The 14,143-nt window shown below is 32.7% G+C and overlaps 1 protein-coding gene across 1 annotated transcript in view; it reads right to left on the reverse strand.

Moving 5' to 3' along the window:
* Positions 1 to 14,143, reverse strand: part of LOC143072267 (general transcription factor IIF subunit 1-like) — a 35,373-nt gene that overhangs the window by 13,145 nt on the left and 8,085 nt on the right. Inside the window, exons 5-8 of the mRNA XM_076247125.1 lie at positions 10,719 to 10,889; positions 10,054 to 10,186; positions 8,996 to 9,080; positions 4,673 to 4,823 (exon numbers count right to left, since the gene is read on the reverse strand). Of these exons, the coding sequence (XP_076103240.1) occupies positions 4,673 to 4,823; positions 8,996 to 9,080; positions 10,054 to 10,186; positions 10,719 to 10,889 (540 nt within the window). The remainder of the gene's footprint in view (positions 1 to 4,672; positions 4,824 to 8,995; positions 9,081 to 10,053; positions 10,187 to 10,718; positions 10,890 to 14,143) is intronic.

The raw sequence follows: 14,143 nt of genomic DNA on the forward strand, positions 1-14,143 counted from the left end.
TCTGTGCACAATTTTATAATTTTTTCGACAACCATGTTGTATAATTGTCAAAAAAAGTTTTTCTCAGTCTGTCATGATGTGAAAATATGGCAGCTAATTAATTGTCGAGTTTTGAAAACATGGCTTACCGACTGTCACCTTATAGTAAACAATCAACAAAGAAGCATGGATTTTGAGCCTGTGTATAACATGTACAATAAGATAATAGTTTATTTCAATGACAGATCCAAGCATATTACAATCACTGGATTTTTATGAGAAAGGTCATACTAAGGTCACCCTGTGTTCAATGCATATGGCAAACATCTGCAAATTGTTAACTGGAAGCAAAAAATTTAATAAAAATGTACATTTCTTCTAAATTTATACACAAACTATAGAATTTTCTTGAGACAAAAGTATACATAAGTTTTATAACTAGAGGCTCTCAAGAGCCTGTGTCGCTCACCTGTTACTGTATTTACTGATGTCGGCCATCTTGGTTGGTAGGCGGGGTCATTAGACACTTTTTTAAAATAGATACCCTAGTAATGATTGTGGCCAAGTTTGGTTAAATTTGGCCCATAGTTTAAGAAAAGAAGATTTTTGTACAAGTTACAAAAATGACAAAAAGTTGTTCAATATTGACTATAAAGGACAATAACTCCTTAAGGGGTTCTCTGAAAATTTTGGTCATGTTGACTTATTTGTAGATTTTACTTTGCTGAACATTATTGCTGTTTGCAGTTTATCTCTATCTATAATAGTATTCAAGATAATAACCAACCAGGTGCTCCGCAGGGCGCAGCTTTATACGACCGCAGAGGTCGAACCCTGAACAGTTGGGGCAAGTATGGACAAAACATTCAAGCATGATACAGCTCTGAATTTGGATTGTGATCAAATTTTTGACATTACATGGTTTTTTTTTACACAAAACAAATGCCAAGATTTTACAAATCAATTAAAGATTTCTTCTTCAAACTTTTTAAATCTAAAATTAAATAGTTGACACAGCATAGGTTTCTGACACAGAATGAATGTGGTCTAATGAACTTAAAAGGTTTTTTTTGCATTTGAGCAAATCACTATGCTGTTGAATATTAATCCTCTCAAAAAAATGTTTGAAGAAATTTTCTTTTTATTTATGAAATCTGAAATGAGAAAAATTTAACCCCCCCCCCCCCCCCCCCCCCCTTTTTTTTCACATCCCCGTTTCCCTTTTTCAAAACTGATATCAATTCAAATTTCTAATGGAGTTTGCAACAATAACTACTCATTTAAATACATCATAAAATATTAAGATGTAAAAAAACTGCTTGTTATCACTGAATGGTAAAGATTATTTAAATTTATCAGTTGGTAGTAAAAAGTGTATATACATTGTATATTGTATATAACAAAGATTTAAGTTGATTCTGGACAAAGAAAGATAACTCCAATTAAAAAAAATTCTTGCTATTGCACAAATAGGATATTTCTTGCTTACTATTCTGGACAAAGAAAGATAACTCTAATTAAAAAAAAATTTGCTATTTCACAATATTGTGCAATTAGATATTTCTTGCCATTGCACAATACTGTGCAATTGAAAAGACTTGCTATTGCACAATACTTAATATAATAATTTTAGATCCTGATTTGGACCAACTTGAAAACTGGGCCCATAATCAAAAATCTAAGTACATGTTTAGATTCAGCATATCAAAGAGGCCCAAGAATTCAATTTTTGTTAAAATCAAACTTAGTTTAATTTTGGACCCTTTGGACTTTAATGTAGAATTTGAAATTTGAAAACAGGACCAAAAATGAAGAATCTACATACACAGTTAGATTTGGCATATCAAAGAACCCCAAGGATTCAATTTTTGATGAAATCAAACAAAGTTTAATTTTGGACCCTTTGGACCTTAATGTAGACCAATTTGAAAACTGGACCAAAAAAACTTCAATAATCAAGAATCTAAGTACATTTTTAGATTCAACATATCAAAGAACCCAACCGATTCATTTTTTGTCAAAATCAAACTAAGTTTAATTTTGGACCCTTTGGACCTTAATGTAGACCAATTTGAAAACGGGACCAAAAGTTGAGAATCTACATATACAGTTAGATTCGGCATATCAAAGAACCCCAATTATTCAATTTTGATGAAATCAAACAAAGTTTAATTTTGGACCCTTTGGGCCCCTTTTTCCTAAACTGTTGGGACCAAAACTCCCAAAATCAATACCAACCTTCCTTTTATGGTCATAAGCCTTGTGTTTAAATTTCATAGATTTGTATTTACTTATACTAACATTATAGTGCGAAAACCAAGAAAAATGCTTATTTGGGTCCCTTTTTGGCCCCTAATTCCTAATCTGTTGGGTCCTAAACTCCCAAAATAAATACCAACCTTCCTTTTGTGGTCATAAACATTGTGTTTAAATTTCATAGATTTCCATTTACTTAACCTAAGGTTATTGTGCAAAAACCAAGAAAAATGCTTATTTGGGCCCTTTATTGGCCCCTTATTCCTAAACTATTGAAACCAAAACTCCCAAAATCAATCCCAATCTTTCTTTTGTGGTCATAAACCTTGCGTCAAAATTTCATAGATTTCTATTAACTTAAACTAAAGTTATGGTGCGAAAACCAAGAAAATGCTTATTTGGGCCCTTTTTGGCCCCTTATTCCTAAAATGTTGGGACCAAAACTCCCAAAATCAATACCAACCTTCCTTTTATGGTCATAAACCTTGTGTTAAAATTTCATAGATTTCTATTCACTTTTACTAAAGTTAGAGTGCGAAAACTAAAAGTATTCGGACGCCGGACGACGACGACGACGACGACGACGACGACGACGCAGACGCCAACGTGATAGCAATATACGACGAAAATTTTTTCAAAATTTGCGGTCGTATGAAAAATGCAAAATTTCCTTAAAATTACCAATTTTAGGGCAGCAACCCAACAATGGGGTGTAGGATTCATCTGAACATTTTTGAGGGGATAGATCTTATTCTAATGGACATTTAAATCTTGAAAGATTTGCCCTAAATGTTTTAGTTTCAAAGATATAAAGTAAAAACTGCATTTTACCACTATGTTCTAATTTTAGCCATGTCAGCCATTTTGTTTGGTAGGTGGGGTCATCGGACACATTTTTAAAACTATATACCACAATTATGATTGTGGCCAAGTAAGTTTAAATTTGGCCCAGTAGTTTCAGAGAAGAAGATTTTTGTACAAGTTGAAAAAAATGACGAAAAAGTTGTTAAAATTAACTATAAAGGGCAATAACTCGTTAAGGGGCTGACTGACAATTTTGGTCATGTTGACTTATTTGTAGGTCTTATTTTGCTGAACATTATTGCTGTTTACAGTTTATCTCTATCTATAATAGTATTCAAGATAATAACCAAAAACTGCAAAATTTCCTTAAAATTACCAATTCAGGGGCAGCAACCCAACAACAGGTTGTCCGATTCGTCTGAAAATTTCAGGGCAGATAGATCTTGACCTGATCAACAATTTTACTGCGTCAGATTTGCTCTAAATGCTTTGGTTTTAAAGATATAAGCCAAAATATACATTTTACCCCTGCGTTCTATTTTTAGCCATGGCGGCCATCTTGGTTTGATGGCCAGGTCATCGGACACATTTTTTAAACAAGATACCCCAAGGATGATTGTGGCAAAGTTTGGTTAAATTTGGCCCAGTAGTTTCAGAGGAGAAGATTTTTGTAAAGGTTTACGGACGATGGACGACAGACGCAGGACGACAGACGCCGCACGACAGACGACGGACGACGGACGCCAAGTGATGAGAAAAGCTCACTTGACCTTTCAGGTCAGGTGAGCTAATAAAAACTAGACATTTAGTTATGAAAAACATATGCCTCATTTTTTTTTTAATTTGAAGTTTCATATGACTTTAAACAATGCTCAGCAAGATTGTTGAATTTTTTTTAAAACAACATGATGGTTTTCTCTTATTTCTTGCTTGTAGTACTGTTTAAACAGCCTCCACTACAAAGCAATTTGACTTAATAAAAAAAACAAGAATGTGTCCAAAGTACACGGATGCCCCACTCGCACTATCCTTTTCCATGTTCAATGGACCACGAAATTGGATAAAAAATATAATTAGGCATTAAAATTAGAAAGATAATACCATAGGGAACATGTGTACTAAGTTTCAAGTTGATTGGACTTCAACTTCATCAAAAACTACCTTGACCAAAAACTTTAACCTGAAACATGCACTTTCATTTTCTATGTTCAGTGGACCATGAAATTGGGGTCAAAAGTTTAATTTGGCTTTAAAATTAGAAAGATCATATCATAAGGAACATGTGTACTAAGTTTCAAGTTGATTGGACTTCAACTTCATCAAAAACTACCTTGACCAAAAACTTTAACCTGAAGCGGGACAGACGGACGAACGAACAGACGGACGAACGAACAGACGGACGAACGAATGGACAGACGGACGGACGAACGGACGAACGGACGCACAGACCAGAAAACATAATGCCCCTCTACTATCGTAGGTGGGGCATAAAAATGTGGATTATATATCCCTGAATTTAGAACTGCATTCACATAGTTTACTTGAGAATAAAAAGGACCATAGCCCTAGCAAAAGTTGCTAAAATAGTCTACATGTTTTAATAATGCTATGTGCTTCCAAAGTACATTTTTACCTTCCAGAATCAGATATATAGTCTACTTCTTTGTCATCGTAATCTCCCTCATCACTTTCCTCTATAGCCTCATCATCAGAGTTATGTTTAGCTGTTCTCTTCTTCTTTATTTTCTTTGCTAACTTTTTACCCTTTTTCTTCTTTTTAGAATCTGTAATGAAGTTCAAAATGAATGTCAAATTTAGACACTTAATATACTATGTAAGTCAAATTTCCAAAATATGAAAGATATTATTAAAAGTTTGAGATACAGAAATTAAAGTAGGCATTACCATCTTTTCTCCTTTTTATTTCTAAAAGGAGTACAATTTTTTTTTATATTTTCTGAAAAAAAATGTATGTTATATTTATCCTGCAATTCAATTGATGCTTAAATGTTAATGTTTTACTCCAGGTTGTTATCCTCAATTTTTTGTTGTTGCTTATTTGCAGGCAGTAAAGATGAACCAAAAGGAAATACATCTTTATCCTCATCGGTAGATCATACTGCATTTCCTAATTCTAAATCTAAATATAACTGATACTGTGAAAGTATCTCAGGTGCCCCGGAAGGTTAAGCAGATCCTGCTCCACATGTGGCACCCGTTGTGTTGCTTATGTAATAACAAATCCGGTAAATAGTCTAATTCGGTAGGTTACATTCATGAAAGGGAAGGGGGTTGTAATTACGACGTAAGGAACATATCCGATATCATTTGTGAAACGGTTATTCCATTACAGTCACCAACTCCTGATGGCGTCTGTAAAATTTACAAAGGGATGATTTTAACTTCACCATTTGGAACTCTTGGTTTTATAGCTTCCTTGTGAGCAGCAACCCTGTATCAAGAAAATCATGATAGGAAATGCAAGCACAGGAATATCGTATCAATTGGGAGATATATACCTAGTATGCAGGTGCTGCTGGAATGTTGCTACTTAGAAATGGAAAGTTCACAATTAGAAAGCTGAAATCATCTCTTTTGTTGTAAAGTTTTGTTTTCAACCGACCCTCATTGTCAATTTCTAGATGTAAGTTATGAGGCCGACTTAACTGTATCTGTAGTATCCTTTATCTTTAGTTCGATGGGATAGATGCTTTCCACATAGTCACAAAATTTTGAATTATTTAGTGAAAGAATATCATCTATATAGCGGAAAGTAGAGTTAAAGGATATCACTAACTTCTCATCTTTCTTCCTAAGAAGTTCCAGTATGAAGTCAGCCTCATTATAATAAAACAAGAGGCTCTCAAGAGCATGAATCGCTCACCTTTATTCTTTTGGTTAAATCTCTCATCAATGATTATTTTGGCTTTTCAATTTATTTAAATGTTTTTTGGATCGTCCTATTTTCTTCAAAAGCCAAAAAAAAATAATCATTTTCTCCTATGTTCTATTTTAGCCATAGGAGCTATGTTTCTTGACATACAAGGAAATAAAATATAAAATTTATACTAGATACTCTGAAACTCATTTAGCCTAAGTTTGGCTGAAATTGATACAGCAGTTTCAAAGGAGAAGATTTTTTAAAGTAAGTCAACATGATGAACAAATTGTGAAAAAAGTCTTTAAAGGGCAATAACTCCTTAAGGGGTCAATTGACAATTTTGGTCAAATTGACTTAATTGAAGATCTTACTTTGCTGAACATTATTGCTGTTTACAGTTTATTTCTATCTATAATTATATTCAAGATAATAAACAAAAACAGCAAAATTTCCTTAAAATTATCAATTCAGGGGCAGCAACCCAACAACAGGTTGTCTGATTCATCTGAAAATTTCAGGGCAGATAGATCTTGACCTGATAAACAATATAACCCAACGTCAGATTTGCTCTAAATGCTTTGGTTTTTGAGTTATAAGCCAAAAACTGCATTTGACCCCTATGTTCTATTTTTAGCAATGGCGACCATGTTTGTTGATAGATCATAACTTCGGATACAATTTACAAACTAGATATCCTAAGGAACATTCAGTTAAAGTTTGGAAGTATTTGGCCCAGTAGTTTCAGAGGAGAAGATTTTTGTAAAAGATTACTAAGATTTACGAAAAATGGTTAAAAATTGACAATAAAGGGCAATAACTCCTAAAGGGGTCAACTGACCATTTCTGTCATGTTGACTTATTTGTAAATCTTACTTTGCTGAACATTATTGCTGTTTACAGTTTATCTCTATCTATAATAATATTCAAGATAATAACCAAAAACAGCAAAATTTCTTTAAAATTACCAATTCAGGGGCAGTAACCCAACAACAGGTTGTCTGATTCATCTGAAAATTTCAGGGCAGATAGATCTTGACCTGATAAACAATATTATCCCATGTCAGATTTGCTCTAAATGCTTTGGTTTTTGAGTTATAAGCCAAAAACTGCATTTGACCCCTATGTTCTATTTTTAGCAATGGCGACCATGTTTGTTGATAGATCATAACTTCGGATACAATTTACAAACTATATACCCTAAGGAACATTCAGTTAAAGTTTGGAAGTATTTGGCCCAGTAGTTTCAGAGGAGAAGATTTTTGTAAAAGATTACTAAGATTTACGAAAAATGGTTAAAAATTGACTATAAAGGGCAATAACTCCTAAAGGGGTCAACTGACCATTTCCGTCATGTTGACTTATTTGTAAATCTTACTTTGCTGAACATTATTCCTTTTTACAGTTTATCTCTATCTATAATAATATTCAAGATAATAACCAAAAACAGCAAAATTTCCTTAAAATTACCAATTCAGGGGCAGCAACCCAACAACGGGTTGTCTGATTCATCTGAAAATTTCAGGGCAGATAGATCTTGACCTGATAAACAATATTACCCCATGTCAGATTTGCTCTAAATGCTTTGGTTTTTGAGTTATAAGCCAAAAACTGCATTTGACCCCTATGTTCTATTTTTAGCAATGGCGACCATGTTTGTTGATAGATCAAAACTTCGGATAAAATTTATAAATTAGATACCCTAAGGAACATTCAGTTAAAGTTTGAAAGTATTTGGCCCAGTAGTTTCAGAGGAGAAGATTCTTGAAATAGTTTACGACGACAGACGACGGACGACAGACGACAGACGACGGACGACAGACGACGGACGACGACTGACGACGACGGACGCCAAGTGATGGCATAAGCTCACTTGTCCCTTCGGGACAGGTGAGCTAAAAAACAAGTCGGCAAGAAGAGGGTCACAATTTGTTCCCATTGGAATTCTGACAGTCTGTTGAAAAACACTTCCTCCGAACGTAACAAATATGTTGTCAATCAAGAAATCAAGCCTCTCGATAATGTTAGTTTCAGAGAATTTTTTGTTTGAATCAGAGTGATCCTTTACAAAGTAGGATTTATCCCTCCCTAAGACAAGATACTTGTATCTACATTGGCCATTCTTTTTTATGAAACAAAGCAATACCAACTCTTTCAATTTGTCTTTTGATTTGGAATGTGGAATACTTGTGTAAAGTGTAGAAAAGTCAAATGTTTTAATATTATTACAAGATGAAAGAGAGTTAGATTGTATGTACTCTAAAAGATCTCTGGAATTTTTAAGTATCCACATCTGATTCAAGCCACCTCTAGAATAGGCAGTTTCACAATAACTTTGAAGCCCGTCTTTGATTGCTGATAAAATAGATGTTAATAATTTAGAAAGAGGTTTTGTGGAACACTTGGAAGACCCAGCAATATACCGTTGTTTGTAAGGACACTTATCTGTTATAAACAGCAAATTTGCAAAAATTGATATTCAAGTCAACATAGAAGTGCTGACTACTGGGCTCGTGATACCCTTGCATTAATTTGAGTTTTGTGGAAATAAGCATTGTGTATACATTTCATAACATTTGGTTGAGGCAAAGTTAAGTTAAAGAACAGAAACGGAAAAATCCAGCAATTTTCCCATTTGTAAAGGGATATAACTCTAGAAAGGTAAAAGTGACCCCACCAGTTTTTGATTTTGATCTGAATTTTGTGGCAATAAGCATTGTGTTTAAGTTTCAAAACATTTGGTTGAGGCAAAAGTAAGTTAGAGACAGGAAACAAAAAATGAAGCAACTTTTCCATTTATAAAGGGACATAACTCTAGAACAGTAACATGCCACCAATTTTCCAATTTGATGTGTGTTTTGAGGTTATAGGCATGGTGTATAAGATTCATTACATTTGTCTGTGGCAAACCAAAGTAAGTAGACAGAAATTAATTTCGGGACGTAGACTGATGTAGAGAGGACAAGGGTAAAACTTCATTCACCCTCCACTACAGTGGGGTGCATAAAAATCCTAAAACAAGTTTTCAGTACAGTAAAGATAAGCATGTTTTAAGTTTATTGAAAGATAATATCAAACCTTCATCGCCATCTTCCTCGTCATTGTCATCATCATCATCTTCATCATCTGATATATCAAACCATTCATCTATATCTGTTAACACCTGAAATATACAATGTATCAAACCATTTATCTATATCTGTTAACACCTGAAATATACCTCAAACTATTCATCTATATCTGTTAATACCTGAAATATACAATATATCAAACCATTCATCTATATCTGTTAACACCTGAAATATACAATATATGAAACCATTCATATATACCTGTTAACACCTGAAATATACAGCAAACCATTCATCTATATCTGTTAACACCTGAAACATACAGCAAACCATTCATCTATATCTGTTAACACCTGAAATATACAATATATCAAACCATTCATCTATGCGGTAATGGTAACGTTTAAACCATTCATCTATATCTGCTAACACCTGAAATATACAATATATTCAACCATTCATCTATATCTGTTAACACCTGAAATATACAATATATTCAACCATTCATCTATATCTGTTAACATCTGAAATATACATCAAACCATACATCTATATCTGTTAACACCAGAAATACACAATATATTCATCTATATATGTTAACACCTGAAATATTCAATATATCAAACCATTCATCTATATCTGTTAACACCTGAAATACACTATGTATCAAACCATTCATCTATATCTGTTAACATCTGAAATATACAATATATTCAACCATTCATCTATATCTGTTCTGTTAACACCTGAAATACACTATGTATCAAACCATTCATCTATATCTGTTAACACCTGAAATACACAATATATCAAACCATTCATCTATATCTGTTAACACCTGAAATACACAATATATCAAACCATTCATCTATATCTGTTAACACCTGAAATACACAATATATCAAACCATTCATCCATATCTGTTAACACCTGAAATACACAATATATCAAACCATTCATCTATATCTGTGAACACCTGAAATACACAATATATCAAACCATACATCTATATCTGTTAACACCTGTAATAAGATAGTAATTGAACAGCAATTAACAACATCTTACTAAATCTTTACTGCTTTTCTTTGAAGTCTTCACTTTGAGATTCTTCTCCTCTTCGTCAACTTTATCAAGATCTTCATCATTTCTACATCTCTTCCGTACCATGATGGAAAAATAATTCAATGTCTTATCTCGTCTACAAAGAAACAATTCAATGGCTTACTTTGTCTTAAAACACTTGGCATTAGTCAAACACTAATAATAAAACTAACAATTGATTCATGATAAAATTAAAATGATAGGTTGCTATTTCGCACCACAATAATGCAAAAAGATATCTCATTTTATCTTGATGATAGTGTAGTATCTTTGTATCTTGATGATAGTGTAGTATCTAACAAATTACAATTACCTATGACAGTGTATATATGCTATCTTGACTTGAATTGTAATGATGGTAACCATAAAATATTTTAAACATGTAAAGACACTGCAACCAAAATGATAGTACCGGTAATAATCTAAATGGTTTGAATAAAAACTTTGTGATTTCATTTTTGAATTACTTGAAAAACTTATCAATAAAATATAATATGTCCATTAGACACAATCCTGCAACCAAATATCAAGTGTCCATGTTTAAACCTGATATGGATTGAAAGTACAGACAGACAAGAAAATATCTTAAAAAGTGTCAAAGGAAACCTTAAAATGAATATGTTTATTACCTGCTGAACTCCTCTTCGGCTTCCTCTGAGTTGAGGTACTTGTATCTTATCATTGGAGAAAAGTTATACCATTCTTCTACAGGGAAAGCTTCAAATGCTCCATCAGAACATTGGGTAAATATGTAATATGATGTGTTCTCTGTTATAGTTCCTTCTCTCACACCTTTGTATCTAGTAAAATAAAAACAGAAACATGTAATAGGATGTGTTCTCTGTTATAGTTCCTTCTCTCACATCTTTATATCTAATAAAATAAAACAGAAATATGTAATATGATGTGTTCTCTGTAATAGTTCCTTCTTTCACACCTTTATGTCTAATAAAATAAAACAGAAATATGTAATATGATGTGTTCTCTGTAATAGTTCCTTCTTTCACACCTTTATATCTAATAAAATAAAACAGAAATATATAATATGATGTGTTCTCTGTTATAGTTCCTTCTCTCACACCTTTATATCTAATAAAATAAAACAGAAATATGTAATATGATGTGTTCTCTGTTATAGTTCCTTCTCTCACACCTTTATATCTAGTTAAATAAAACAGAAATATGTAATATGATGTGTTCTCTGTTAAAGTTCCTTCTCTCACACCTTTATATCTAATAAAATAAAACAGAAATATGTAATATGATGTGTTCTCTGTTAAAGTTCCTTCTCTCACACCTTTATATCTAATAAAATAAAACAGAAATATGTAATATGATGTGTTCTCTGTTAAAGTTCCTTCTCTCACACCTTTATATCTAATAAAATAAAACAGAAATATGTAATATGATGTGTTCTCTGTTAAAGTTCCTTCTCTCACACCTTTATATCTAATAAAATAAAACAGAAATATGTAATATGATGTGTTCTCTGTTAAAGTTCCTTCTCTCACACCTTTATATCTAATAAAAGAGAACACAGAACATTGGGTAAATATGTAAAAGTTTACTAGATGAAATCAATAAAGAAATAAGAGAAATACTGCCTATATTCATGATATTTGACACATTTCCACTAATTTTGCAAAAAAATAAATAAAGGCTTTTTTATCATTTCTTTTAAATACATTTGTTAATTTAAAGGATAGTATCATAAACAGAAACTATTGTATAATCAAAGAGCAGATTGCTCTGAGGGATACGATTGCCATTGTTTTCATTGACACATGTATACATGTAGCTGGATAATATTATTTTCAAAACTAATTCAACTGCACATGTAAAATGTAATTTACGTAATCTGATCAATAGTTACAAAATAGCCAATCCCGGTTAAAAGTTTATGAACAATGTACTTAGGCGTATTGTGTTTTATTTTGTACTATCAATTCCAAGTTTACTTTCCACAGCAGTCACTGAGACTCAGAATGAGGGTGTCAATGTATATTTGTTCCGCCTAACAGAAGTTCCAATGGAAACTTTATTATAAACATTGCCATAATACCTATAATCTATTCCTGTTGGAACAAATATTCTATACCATTTATTCAGTTAGGAACATATACTGTGATATTTATTCCTGTGAAAATAATATTCCAGAATATTCTTTCCTTTTGGAACTTGTTATGAAGGAACGTCTATTCCTTGACAAGAGAAGTATTTCACTTCGTTCCTTATCACCTTTTTTCCTACGTTAATTCTAGGAGGAACCCCATATCCTAACTGTTTTTAAAAATATTTAATTTCCTTTGGGTCAGTGATCATGACTCCTTTCCATACACATTCCTCTGTTTAATTTGCTATCGTTTTTAATATAATACGACGTTTATCGACAGAACAAGTTAATTCTTTTCAACGTACTGTTTTGATTCAGAATTCACGGACGTGACTTCCCGAAGGGAGACAACTCAAAACGATAATATGGAGGACTCCATTTCACCTGAAGGGGTGTTGAAAATAAACCTTAACGATGTGGACTAATTCATTTTAATTTAAATGATGCATATGATTTAAAATTATGCAACAACAATAACCCTCAATAGCAGACATACATAGAAAGGATCCCATGAGTTAAATAAATTAATCAATCGAGTGGGGAATCCAGAGCAACCATTTAACCTAGTACCCCTTGAAGTCAAAAAAACTATATGCATGCGAATAATTACCTAAACAAACCCTGTAGTATATTAAACCTACATGGTTCTCTATTTTTCATGGAAGTACAATATCAAATATCAGTTTAATAACGGTGACACATAAGTAAAACTCCACTTCAGTTCTTATACGACAGAAATAGATTTATCGGAATTCAGAGAACTCTTGCATTTTTATCACAACTGGGGAATTCCCTCTGACATGTTTCTAAATTTATAAAAACACTAAATATAAATACTGCTTGATTCTGATTTTCCGTGTTGTTTAAAACACGCATATAAGTCAAGGGAAATATCAAACATGAAGATTATGAAAAGAACATTACAGGAAAGTTGTTTAAGTTCAATCCCTTTGTTTGTTTTTACCTTTTAAACCAAGACAATCATAAGAATCTGAGACGGTCCTTAATGTTTAGAATAAAACGGTTGACGTGAGGGCATTGTCCTGAGCCACTGGTATAAGTCTACAGATTGCTTGAAAGCAATCGTATCCCAAAAATAGTCTGACAAACAATGTCATTCCAGTTAAGAGAAGGCCTCACAAATGTTACACAGTATACAAGTAAATCTGATGTTTTTTGTTTAGTAATAAGATGTCCATATATACAAGGTTTAAGCTAGTCACTTTGGCGCGCTATCAAAATCAACTTTTTTTGTGTAACAGCAACACTGTGTATCATCGGTACAGCGGATATAGGTACTAACCAAGCGGTTGTGGTCGATTTTTCTGACACAGTGTTAAAATCTTTGTTTTGTTTACATAATATCATACCTGCCAACCTCTGAAAGCTTCAAAGAGGGAGATTTCCCCCTCAGCTATGACAGTTGAGGAGGAGATTTAGAGCGAACAACATTTTCAAGTGAGATATTTGACCTGTTTATTTATTCATCTACAAAATACACATAATGTCAGATTTTAAAGAACTTAGGCATGATTGGCAGTTATTGTATGATTTGACTGTATTGGCCCTTATGAAAGATTCTGACATGTGATCCGAAAATCTAGTTCATAATTTCTCTTCAGTTTGATCCAGGGGACATTCCCAATAAAAAAGAAGTTGGATTGCATTTTTTTTAAACACTGAATCACAGCAGAAATCCACTTGCAACAATTATCTCACTGCATAATCAATATTCTTTCATCATTTCTATTAAGTTTGAACTGTATAAAATCCTTTTAGGAACGATTATAATGACTGTAAGGAGGTTGTAAACAAATCAAGATCACATTTACTACTTTCAGTTTTAAAATGAAATGAAAACAGGAAGTGACAGTCACAGAATAGAAGTTCCTTCATAATAGAAGTTCCAAAAGGCAGAATTATTCTGGAATATTATTTCCA

This window comes from Mytilus galloprovincialis, chromosome 1 (genome assembly GCF_965363235.1).
Source record: "Mytilus galloprovincialis chromosome 1, xbMytGall1.hap1.1, whole genome shotgun sequence".
NCBI classification, from domain to species: domain Eukaryota; kingdom Metazoa; phylum Mollusca; class Bivalvia; order Mytilida; family Mytilidae; genus Mytilus; species Mytilus galloprovincialis.